The sequence below is a fragment of the Rhamphochromis longiceps genome, linkage group LG20 (assembly GCF_057381845.1).
Source record: "Rhamphochromis longiceps isolate RC_006_pf linkage group LG20, R_longiceps_female_GT1.1, whole genome shotgun sequence".
NCBI classification, from domain to species: domain Eukaryota; kingdom Metazoa; phylum Chordata; class Actinopteri; order Cichliformes; family Cichlidae; genus Rhamphochromis; species Rhamphochromis longiceps.
In genome coordinates, this window is record NC_140576.1 from 30360160 (window position 1) to 30373100 (window position 12941).

The 12941-nt window shown below is 39.1% G+C and overlaps 1 protein-coding gene across 1 annotated transcript in view; it reads right to left on the reverse strand.

Moving 5' to 3' along the window:
• plod1a (procollagen-lysine, 2-oxoglutarate 5-dioxygenase 1a) overlaps window positions 1-12941 on the reverse strand; it is a 28502-nt gene that overhangs the window by 1957 nt on the left and 13604 nt on the right. Inside the window, exons 7-17 of the mRNA XM_085392780.1 lie at window positions 12183-12280; window positions 10927-11028; window positions 10658-10789; window positions 8481-8602; window positions 8204-8308; window positions 7923-8048; window positions 6196-6331; window positions 5989-6102; window positions 4160-4225; window positions 3787-3891; window positions 1901-2047 (exon numbers count right to left, since the gene is read on the reverse strand). Coding sequence (XP_085248906.1) covers window positions 1901-2047; window positions 3787-3891; window positions 4160-4225; window positions 5989-6102; window positions 6196-6331; window positions 7923-8048; window positions 8204-8308; window positions 8481-8602; window positions 10658-10789; window positions 10927-11028; window positions 12183-12280 — 1253 coding nt within the window. The remainder of the gene's footprint in view (window positions 1-1900; window positions 2048-3786; window positions 3892-4159; window positions 4226-5988; window positions 6103-6195; window positions 6332-7922; window positions 8049-8203; window positions 8309-8480; window positions 8603-10657; window positions 10790-10926; window positions 11029-12182; window positions 12281-12941) is intronic.

Consider the following 12941-nt stretch of genomic DNA (forward strand, 5'->3'; position numbering starts at 1 on the left):
TTTGTCCTCCAGTTGTTCTACCAGTTAAATAACCAGATATCAAAATCATTGGTCATCACCTGATCATTACACAGTACTTTCAAACATCTCAGAAGAGATGCAGTTACATCTGTCGTGGCCCTTTTTTAAGACACTCCGGCTAGGCCGTACCATGATGTACCATGATGAAGCTCGCATAGCTTATAAATGTTGGGCCATGGCTGGAAGACCTAAACAAGGCCCAGAATTGGAACAGAAAAAATGTGCGAATGCCAGATATAAGTACGCTGTTCGCTTTATAACTAAAAATGAGCAAATGCTGAGAGCAGATTCTTTGGCCAGGAAAATGCTGTGTAATAATACGGCAGATTTTTGGAAAGAGGTGAAAGCTCTTAATAACTGTAAACCATCTCTACCATCAACTGTTGAAGGTGTTTCTGGGGCAGATAACATTGCAGCATTATGGAGACAGCATTACAGTGCGTTGTTTAACTGTATAAAAAGTGAACCATATGAGGACAATTTTGACATGAGTAATGACACAATAAGTGTAAGGACACATGAAGTATATGAAGCCATTCATAGGTTGTCTGATAATAAATCCTCTGGTTTGGATCACATCACTGCAGAACATTTAAAACATGCTAGTTTAAGGCTAGCTCCTCTTTTAGCACTCTGTTTCACTGGGTTTATGATTCATGGCATATTACCAGACTCAATGCTGTGTATTTTACTGGTACCAGTTATGAAAGACAAAGCTGCAAAAGTGAGCTGTTTGGATAATTTAGGCCGATTGCACTAGCCAGTATTTTATCTGAGGTGTTAGAAAGAATCTTGTTTGACAGAGTTAGTGTGTTCATCTCTTCTCTGGATAATCAGTTTGGCTTCAAAGCACGGCACTGACATGTGCATATATGCACTCAAGGAAGTAGTCAGGTTGTATAGGGCTAAAAATTCATCTGTCTTCATGTGTTTCATTGATGCCTCTAAGGCTTTTGATCGAGTGAACCACAGAAAACTTTTTGATAAATTGAAGAGACGGGGAGTTCCTCAGTACATCGTGAGGATTCTCTCTTACTGGTACGCTCATCAGAACATGCAGGTTAAATGGGGAAGCAGTATTTCTGCCCCCTTTGGTGTCAGCAATGGTGTTAGACGGGGTGGGATTTTGTCTCCAATTTTATTTAATCTATATGGTAAATGATTAAATAAAATTGAACTTAAAATCTTTGAAGTTCAAAACAAAATTTACTGATTTCTTTTAAGTAATTGTGCATTATGTATATTATGGTTTTATATTTTTACAAATGCTTTATTTATATATATATATATATATATATATATATATATATATATATATATATATATATATATATATATATATATATATATATATATATATATATATAGGCTGGGGAACTCTCACACGCCGGCTGACACGTGAGACACAGAAAGGTCGTAACAGAAATCCTGCCAGGCTACTGAGAAAGGTTCTCACCACAAAGGTAAACGGACACACACTGTCACCACACACTGAACTGCACACTCACGGTACCACACAAAGTACACACATGCACACCAAATGATCACAGGTTTCATGTCTGTCAGCTGTTTTATATGTAAGCTGTGGGATGTGGCCGGCCTAGCTGGAGTGTCTTAAAGAAGTATTCATGTGCCATTGCTTGAAATTTCTTCCTGTTTCTACAAACACTCAGGTATATGTGTGTACTAAAGATTTAAAAAAATGAATCAGTGCATGTGACACCAAAATGTCAAGAGCAGGTGACGTAAATGAGCTGAGAATGTGTTCACAGTGTGCTTCTTCAGTAAAGCTGAGAACATCCTTCACAGATCTCACATGGAAGGAGATTCTTGAATTTTCTCTGAAACATTTCACAAGTGTGTGTAGTGATGGTCTTACCTTGGTGTAGTATCCAGGGAACATTTTTTCTGTGATTGGTACCACATACTCCACTAAGAATTTCTGCCATTCTTTTTCAAAGTTGATTTGAATCATATGGATGTCGATGGTGGGGACATTCTCATAGCCACCAGTGATTCGGTTATCCTGGAAAAACAAGAAACTTCTATCAGGTATATAGTTAAAGTACAGGAGGTATTCAGGACCAGATTCCAGAAAGGTTGGGAGCCTGTACGGTGTGAATAAAAACAAATACAGTTATTTGTAAATCTCCATATTTTAAAACCACATTTTATTCACAACAGAATATAGAAAACATTAAATGTATGAACTGGGAAACTGACTTTATAAAAAAGACACTTATGGCCTTTTTCGGATTTGATGACAGCAACAGGCTGAAAAAGTAAGTAGTACTAAAAAGAAACTGGAGCTGTTGGAACAATTTGAATGAACTTGGTTAATAAGTAACAGGTCAGTGACATCAAATAAAGACGAGCAGAGAGAGGTTTACCTGTCTGCAAAAAATTGCATCTATAAATTGTGAAACAACTTCAGAATAATGTCCTTCAACAAAACTGATCTCGTTATTATTGTACGATCTACTGTACAATATAAAGTGCGAGTACAATATAAGGCGACTGTTATTGTGATTTGGCGCTTTATACATAAAATTGAAGTGAAAATTGAAATTGTTATCAGTACAGAATATCATCAAAGGATTCAGAGAATCTGGATAAATCTGTGTGAAAATCAGTGCAAACACAGTTTGCTGTGCTGTCCACAGATGCAGGTTCAGGTCTCTCTCTGGGCCAAGCAGCTTTAAAATAGACTGCAGAAGAAAACATGGATGCTGCTCTGGTCTGAAGTGAAAAGAGACCGTTTGGCTTTTTATCCGCACTCGTTTCAAAAGCCTGCGTCTCTGATGGTACTGAGGTGCATCGGTGTCGATGGAAGCTGCAGCTTGCTTGCTGTTATTGCTTTACAATGACATATGCTCGGATCAAAACGAGACTATTCTAAACTGCATACTGCATCTGTTAGAATACCTCAGCTTGGTAGAGTTCACGTGCTGAACTTCAGGCCTAACTTTTCCTCAAATGAAAACATTTATGAAGCAATATGATGATGAAGACCCAGAGCTGTGGAGGAGCTAGAATCCTATATCAGACGAGAATGGAACAACACTCCTCTCCCAGGATGTTGTTCAGCATAAATGAAAACTACTCTCAGTTTTAATTGGAGATAAATGATCTCAATTTCAGCAGCAGGGCCACACCTCCAAACACGCCCCTTCCAGGTCTTACCCCCCAGGTCTACAAGCCGTCCCTCCCCTTTTTAATTCTTTCACTTCTCATTAGTACACGGGGATCTGCCAGGCCCGGGCGCCGCCGCCAGGCCCCATCGAGGCCTTCACCAAACAGCAGCTCAATTCTTGATTAAGCCTTTATCTACTAAAAAACCTAAAATGAGGACGTGAGTTCAGCGAGTGAAATACACACTGTTGTTAAAGAAGAGGGAATCTTCACAGTGGCTGTCTTTACCTTTAGAGAGATGTTGCTGTCATCAAATTAAATATGAGCTAGTATGTTTCTTAAAATGGCACATTTTATAAGCGTTTGATATGTTTTCTTTGTTCTATTTGAATACAAATATGAGTTTCTGAAATTTGAAAATCACAACATTCACTTTTTATTTTTTTACACGACGTTTTCAGAGTTGGGTATGTAGCTGGAAGATGCAAATGACATGAACTTGTGACAAATAATGCAAACAAAGACTGAATATAAGGAACACTGGAGCTCAGTGATGTCGTCTTATTACATGACTGACATGTTATTATCAATAATCATGACTACATGATTAATGTTAATAACAAGATGCCTTACCGCATTGCCCCCTCCTGACCACTTTCCATAGTGCTCCATTTCTTCAATCATGTGGTTACAAGCAACAGTGGAGAAGACTGGGAACCAGTACACATCTGGGCAAGGCTGGAAGGCAGAAGATACAACAGCATTAAGCACCGAGTAACAGCTTGTAACAGAACTGCCTCTTAAAGGAAGGTCTACAAACTGAGGACGGTGTTAGTTCCTCTGGTTATGGCAGATGTAACTGAACTAACTTCTTATCTGTGCCACAATATTTATAAGAAACATGGAAGTTGATAGGAGTTCAATGTATTTGCTTTTGCCTCTTCTAAACACAACAGCTCATTCAGTAGGTTAATCTGACTCCAGCTCAGCTCGAGTTTAAACTTACATTTTCAATCAGCTTGTCCTTCATGATGCGGGTATAGTTCTCATGGATGTAGCGCTCCTCCCAGTCCTGAAATAAATATAACATACAGATTTGCTCATTGCAAATCACACCGTGTCCTCATCAAACCTTCGCGTAGACGCAGAAATTCTTCTAGACTGCCTTCTTTTACATATGAAGATCAGACGGTGGCTTAGCTTAGACAGTAACGTTAAAAAACGTTTAAACTGACTGTTTCAGTAATGTTGATGTTGACATGTATACTAAAACTTTGATACTTTATGCTGATGTCAGCACTCGTAACACGGAAATCCCCTATAACGACATCTACAATGTTCTCATGGATCATTTGTGCTGAAGTCGTATAATGTTGTAAAAAAAAAGAAGAAGATTGGTTCAGCACATCTGTGAATATATCTTATCTACCATCACATCACAAAAAATACAAACTGAATTTCACTGTGAACATTACAAAAGACTTTCTCAGACAGTTTTCTGTAGATAATTACTTTTAAATTTCATTTTTCTTTTCAGGATTTTTCTGAGAAATATTCCAAATATGTGTGTGGAGCTAAGATGATTGAAGACACTGTGTCTGAAGAAGCGCACAGAGGGAGGAAATAAGCATAGCTCTTATTTTACAGTATACATGGCAAAGCATTTTAATACTTAACAATTTAAGTGGATGTGTACTGTAGATGATACAGTCCTGATCAAAAGTTTAAGACCACTTGAAAACTCATATTTTGCATGGTTGGATCTTAACAAGGTTCCAAGTGGAGCTTCAACACGGAACAGGAAGAAATGGGAGTGAGACAAACCAGAGTGAGACAACACACCTGTCAGACTTAAGATCCCAAACATATTTTGTATTATACCTTCATGAACACATGATTTATGAATCCAGTTTGCACTTGTTTCCTGCACAATGTCTGTCTTACGTCTACTGTTTGTAGCTAACTTCATTTTTACTTTTACATTTTTGTATCTCATAGTATAAGAGGCCCTTACCAGGCATCTGTGGCACCTTTACTATTTTTGTTGTTTATTTATTATTTACTGTAACTGTAACACAGCAGTTTCCCTTTGGGATCAATGAAGTGTTCATCTGTCATCCATCTAATGATTAGGAAAACCGATGAGACCAGGATGTGGATTACCATGTGACTTTTTAAACCTGCCATATTGCAGTACATACATGATATGACCTGCATGTTGTCATGCTCTGATGACGGTCATAAAACTGAAACGTTAGCATGTTTGGTGGCATGGCAAAAATACACTGGTGAAATTGAGATATGGCAACTATTCCCCTGAAATTTTAAGCCAGTCCGACATATTTTAGATTAGGTTTATCAAAGGTTTCCTCGAGGAGGAACTGTGGACGTTCTCTCGCAGATATATATCATCATTTGGTGTCCTAGTAAAAAATAGCAAGCGGTGTTTCTTTAAACCCAACCTAAAAACCCACTGTCTATACATTCACACAAACTACATTAATTATTTAAACACTCTTCATATGTTACACTGTTTTATTCCTTTGCTTTGTTTTTCCATTTTGTCTCATTTTATATTTGTGATTCTGATTTTATATAAACACAGGGATCCTTTACTGAGCCTATATAACACATAGTGTCTGAGTGGTGAGATGCTGTGTACTTATATGAATGTTTTGATTTTGTAGCTAACATTTATACATCACTATAAAATTAAAACAGCTTTTATATCGTACATACAGTAGCAGCTTAATTCCACCAACTTCATTTCTGCCACTGCAATAACCATTCTGCCTGCCACAAACACTACAGCAGCTAGTAATGTTTCCATCTCACCACTGGATTTTCAAAGATCTGCCACAGATCATTGTGTAGATGACCGGTCTGGTAATTTTCTGTAGACAGGATGCGGCCAAATGTGTGCATGTTGGTTACATACATGAAGATTCCCTGAGAGCAAAAACAACAGGTCAGTCACTACTGTGGACAGTTTTGAACTTTTCTTTAGGTTAAAAAAAACAGTTTCCTGTTTCTCTTACTGACCTTGTTGCGTATGTTGTGGCAGAAAGCCATGTCAGGGTCCGAGGAGCTGAACAGCTCGTAGTCTTTCAGCTCTCTACGGAGGAGGCTGCCTTTCACCAGGTACACATTGGACACATATGGCACATTCCAGACGCCCCTAAAAACAACAGATAATTGATGGACCAACAAATGTTCCAATGAAGTCTTAGCTGCTACAAATTTCTGTTGGTCATTATTTAACAAGCCCACCCTACAGGCACTTTTTTCAGGCCTGCTGTGCTTTTTTTTGTGGCGAGTTGAACATAATGTCATCACTGATGCAAGCTGACTGTTAGTTGGTGATGTATGTTGAACGTGACACGTGAAACGAACAAAAAAAGAGAACGTAGCGTCTCAGGGGAATGAGGCAAAGAACACGATACACTAATGCACACATCACTGTAGAGCTGTCCACCATGTTGGACGTGATAACCTGTGGCGATCACGTCCAATCACGCCTACATTTCTTACATAAACATGATCACTGCCCACCTTGCTTACACTCAGCTGTCAATCATCAAGGACAGAAGGAGAATCTTTTTATACCTCTCCTTCATCGTATACATAGAATTTGTTATAAGTTATTTCAATTTTTAAACTCACCAGTATCTGTTTCAAATAATATTTGACCATTTAAAAATCTTACAGTTATATTTTTATTATGTCTTTCTAGTTTTTTCTTTCTAATCTTTCTCATCTGCCTTCTCCACCACTTCTCCCATCCTCATCCCCATCTCATCCTCTCCCTTCTCACCTGAAGCCTCACTCTTGAACTGAAGTAATGGTTCTAGCATAAGAAATCCTACAGGAACATACTCATTTATTCTTGATGTTGTTGCAGTTATTAATTATCAGCAGATCAGACATCCCTCCTATCTCCAGACAGGTGACAAGAGCCAAAGAAAGCTGAATTTACGGTCGAGCAGAGGGAGCACAATCGCTGTCAGATGCTGTCAGTCAAAGCATTTTATAGATACAACATCTCCATATTTCCACATTTCACCTTTTTTCTCAAAATTGCATTTAGACATCAATCTTGAAATTTCTGCTTTATTCTCAAAGACATTGATGTTTTGAGGTTTTTGTTGCTGTTCTCCGGTTCCTGCTGAACTGCGCTATCACAGAGCGTGAACTCCATGATGACACACTTTCATCCCAGAGCTTTATTATTCTGAAGGATCAAGTGAAGGTGGATCTAGCCAAGGTCCAGGTGGGTTGTACTTACAAACAGCCACAGCAGTTCCTGCCATTTGACAACTTCTACCATCGCTTTATCTTTATCAAGACAGGTCTGCCTCTCACCTCTCCTAAACTCTCGATCTATTTTAAATTCTCATCCAGCTCCTGTGCTCACACACACTTGTGAACATTGGGGCTAAGGTTGCTGAGAATCAAACTCATTCGATTTTTAAAAGATGAACATATAGCACCAGTTTGAAAATCCCAATTCCTTCTTGAGTTATTGTATTCACAGGATTTTCTGGAAACTTGACCTCTGACCTTGACCTTTAGGTCACCAGGATTCAAACTTGTCTGAGAGTTTTCCTAGATACACCTAGACACACTAGTTATTGCAGGCACAGATTTGGGTATCTGTACCACCCACAGGTGATGACAACACCCCCTCAGCCTTTTATGGTCAAAAATGAGGAATGCAAAAAAAATTCTAAATGCTGACAAAGGTTTTAGGGAGCAAATAAGCAACTTACACTCTCCGTCCTTGTACAATGTCCACATAGTCCTCAGACCTGGCGTAGTAGCCGTCTCCACTGAGGGCTCCCCAAAAGTTGCTCCACAGCCGACCAGCTCGAGTTATCATTGGTGCTACAATAGGACTGCAGGAGGCCATTCAAGAAGTGCTATGTGTTACATTTCTTCATCTAGACATATACTCAACTCACATAAATACACTAGAGCTAAAGAAGTTAAATGTGACTGTGACTACTGCCAGCACATCAGTGAATGACTCAGTATAAAAACATTTCCTTACAGGTTTTGTTCAATCAGAATTTTGAGTGTATCCTTGTTCTTTAAGACCACTTCAATGTCCAAACTGAAGAAATAGTCACAGTCCTGGTCCCTCCGGCACAGATCGCTGAAGAAGAAAACACACTGATAGATTAGCACATATATTATAATAGAATTTAAAGAGCAATCTGTTATTGACCTTAATACTGTATAATGAAGAGTACACATCATCTTCTACAACTCAGTTGATAAACATTTTAAAATGAAGATGTGTCACGTTCTGGTTGGACAGTACTCACAGGCCTAGGTTCCTAGAGGCAGCTCCATCCATCTCTTCTTCAGGTTCGATGACTGTGACATTCTCATACAGGCTTCCATAATCCTTTAGGAAAGATCGGACCTGACGCTGATGATGAGCTTCCTGGAGGGAAAAGGAAAACACAAAGAAATGCAGAGCAGGAAGACTGCTGTGAAGATAAATATGTTGCAAAATGTAGAATAAAAAGTGAGAATGTGTAGAAACCTGTACGTTTTTTACACGCTTGTGTTTTAAATTTACGGTTACAGAAAAAATGCATAGATTGATGTTTTCACAAATATACTAGAACTGCAAACTTGTAATTCAAATTTTTGTCATATTTATTTATTTGTTTACTTCTTATAATCACAAATCTGAATAAAAGTGCTTGACTGCATCCTCTCAAGTCACAAATCCACAATCTGCACTTTGACTGTGATGTGTGGTAAAACTCGAGCTTGTAGGCGGTGGTGAGGAGCATGGTGGTTGGGGGTGGAGGGAGCAGGTCAGCCAATCAGAAAGCAGAGGACCAAATGATCTTCATTAGCCAATGGTACAGCAGCATTTGACATCATACACACGACTGTTGCTGACCTACTGCATAAACACGCAGAGGCTTTAATCACCATCACTGGTTTAATCACACCACTCTGGACTCCAGTCTGCCCACTTTGCAGTAATATGTGGACTGCAAAACACGGGACAATAAACCTCCTCCCACTCAGTGGATCAGACCACACTCTTGTCCAGTTAGCACCTCAGTATGTTCCTGCTGCTTCCTGTTGCCACCAAGTCTGCAAGGAGGTGGAAGCAGGAAGCCAGCGAGGCTCTGCAGAACTGCTTGAGGTGTCTAAAGAGTGTGAAAATGCATCAACAGCGTATTCATTACATGTAAGAGTAAAAGACACTCGATTTCAAAGATGTGACAAAAGATTTCCTGCAAAAATGTCACAGGCTATAACACCACCTAAATGTTTGCCAAATCAAAAAAAAAGTTGAAAAGAATGTACAGAAATGTCTGAGGAGGGCATAAAGGTTAACCCATATGACAAAGGTGGGGAGGCGCCAAAGGATAACTGCTGCCTGGACATTGAGGACACTGTGTACAAATCACAAGTACTTGATTCCCTCCAACTCTCTGTGGCTAAACGCACTGCTGGGTTCCACACACAGCAGTCTAACAAACTATTCTCCTAGTTTCATGGACTTTGTCAAAGAGAAAATCATGAACCCATCTTCTGTTAAAATTGCCTAAATCAATCTGTTCATTACCTACTAAGTTACGTTAAATCCAGCAGGTTAATAATTTTTAGAAGGACTGAAAATGTCCTTATAAACCTTCATGTGAAGAGAAGTCCTCAAAAACGTCAAAGTAAGAAGGTCATGCAGCTGTGATAAGAGTAGATACTGTAACCATTCTGATTCCATTATCGATATCACTTATCGACTGTCACTGGCTCTGCTTTGAGAGTCACCACCGTCCCTAAGCAACACATCAACAGCATTACATTCATGCACATACTTGCACGCTATGCGGTCAAATGTTTGTGGGTGTTTGTTGAGGTTTTTCCTTTCTTCGTCACGTGTGTTATGAATAAATGTTCTTTTTTTTCGGTACCGGTACTAGTTTTATTTTGTTGTATTTATCCACGACACCTTAAAGGCCGGTCTATGAAAATATTGTCGGGCATAAACCGGTCCGTGGCGCAAAAAAGGTTGGAGACCGCTGCATTACAGTACATTACTTAATAACTCCAAGGAGAAGGTAATTTGTTACACTACGCGTTACATTACTTTTGGGTTTCTCTGTAAAATAACCTGAAAGGCTTTGTCTGATAATAAAACTACAGTCCCACAGAGCAAGTTTCTATTCACAGACTGCTGGAGTAGCTGTGAAGCACATAATGATCCTTCTTTACTTTATACTAGCACCTGGTGTGTGTGTGTGTGTGTGTGTGTGTGTGTGTGTGTGTGTGTGTGTGTGTGTGTGTGTGTGTGTGTGTGTGTGTGTGTGTGTGTGTACATATATATATAGAAGTAGCAGCTTTATGAAATAAACTCCACAGTATTTCATTTAGCCAGTGTATTTACATCTTAGTGAGGTATTCTGGTGTGATGCTAATTTGTGTCAGACTACATCAGACATATTTTTGCTGAGTGTCAGGAAAATGTAGTTACCTTGTTAAAAATGAAGAGTTTGATCTTGTTCTTGGGATGCTGGAGCTTCAGCAGCCGTTCGAAGAACACTGTAACAAATGGAGTGGGCTGCTGAATGAAGATGCCAATCACTACCAGAGGGTATTCATTTTCCTGTTAGAAACACACACATTAAACAAAAAATAAGTGTCATGTTCTACCAGGATGAGGCTTTATGCCATTTTTATCAGGCATCAAAGGTAGCTTTGGGAAATAATATGGATACAGTTTGTCAGGAAATGTAAACAGACCTGAAGAGCTGTGAGTGACCGTAGATCCTCATGACACACTGTGCACCCAGACTCAAATGTCCATGTGTTGGGGATGTAGTTTCCCAGGTAGTTGATCTGGAGCTGGAAAACAGTCGTGTGCTCTTGTAGTTCATTTTATATCAATCTCATATCTAATAGTCTAACACTGGTAATCTCTTAGTCGTACTAAAAGATGAAACAGATTTTCAGAATCTCAGACATATAGGTAGATTATCATTAGATTACTGGAACGACCCCTACATACATATTATGTATCAGAATCAGTGAAGCACAGGCTGAGGTGGGGATGGCAACAATCGTCCAACCCAACTTATTAATCAACCAACACACCAACAGTTTCAGTTCATTTGAAAGCCTGATACTTAACCCAGTCCACCCAAGAAGGCAAACTAAAAAAACAGTTTTATTTGTTGTTATTCATCGTCCACCCGGGCCTTATAGGCAGGTACTAAACATGTCAGACTCAACATGGCATTTAATCTGTTATTAGACTCAGTTGGCTTCTGTCAAAATGTAAAAGAACCCACCCACCACATTAATCACACTTTAGATCTTGTGTTAACATATGGCATAGAAACTGAACATTTAACAGTGTTTCCTGAAAACCCTCTCCTGTCTGATCATTTCCTGATAACATTTACAATAATTGATTACACAGCAGTGGGGAGTAGACTTTATCACAGTAGATGTCTTTCTGAAAGTGCTGTAACTAAGTTTAAGAATATAATCCACCCACTGTTATCATCTTCAATGCCCTGTACCAACACAGAGCAGAGCAGCTACCTGAACGCTACTCCAACAGAGGTTGATTATCTTGTTAATAATTTTACCTCCTCACTACGTACGACTCTGGATACTGGAGCTCCGGTGAAAACTAAGGTCTCAAATCAGAAGTACCTGACTCTGTGGTATAATTCTCAAACACGTAGCCTAAAGCAGATGACTCGTAAGCTGGAGAGGAAATGGCGTGTCACAAATTTAGAAGATCATCATTTAGCCCGGAGAAATAGTTTGTTGCTATATCACCATATTAGAGTACTTCGCTCTCACACTGCAGGCTTACTTGTTGTTCCTAGAGTATTTAAAAGTAGAATGGGAGGCAGAGCCTTCAGTTTTCAGCTGAGAAAACTGCTGAGAGAATACAAACTCAAACTTTTCGAGCAGGTTTTATTGTTTCCATTAAAAACTGTGCGATGTGACTACAGCTTAATAACATGGAACAGATAAGTTGGTACCTTTGTTGGTCCGTTTCCGTGGACGATGACAGGCAGAGTATCATACAACACATTTCTGAGTCGTACTTGACTATCTTCAAACTTCAGCACCACATCATCTGGAAACATAAACAGATGTAAAACAACTATCAGACTTGTTTTTAAGATTTGAAATATCAAAACTACACATTTACATTTTAAATGTTTCAAGAGAACACTGAAGATAAATAGATCAGATAGACAGAAGAACAAGTTAACTACTGTAAGACCTAGCTACCACAAAGCATACACAATACTGTTACTGCTGACAGTATGTCATGGTCCTAGGTCATGTGACCCAGTGTTTTGTGTTTCCTTGTATGTTGATATTCATTGTTTATGTTTTAGTCTCATTTAGTTATCTAAAGATCCTTCTACAGGGAGTGCAGAATTATTAGGTAAATGAGTATTTTGTCCACATCATCGTCTTCATGCATGTTGTCTTACTCCAAGCTGTATAGGCTCGAAAGCCTACTACCAATTAAGCATTTTAGGTGATGTGCATCTCTGTAATGAGAAGGGGTGTGGTCTAATGACATCAACACCCTATATCAGGTGTGCATAATTATTAGGCAACGTCCTTTCCTTTGGCAAAATGGGTCAAAAGAAGGACTTGACAGGCTCAGAAAAGTCAAAAATAGTGAGATATCTTGCAGAGGGATGCAGCAGTCTCAAAATTGCAAAGCTTCTGAAGCGTGATCATCGAACAATCAAGCGTTTCATTCAAAATAGTCAACAGGG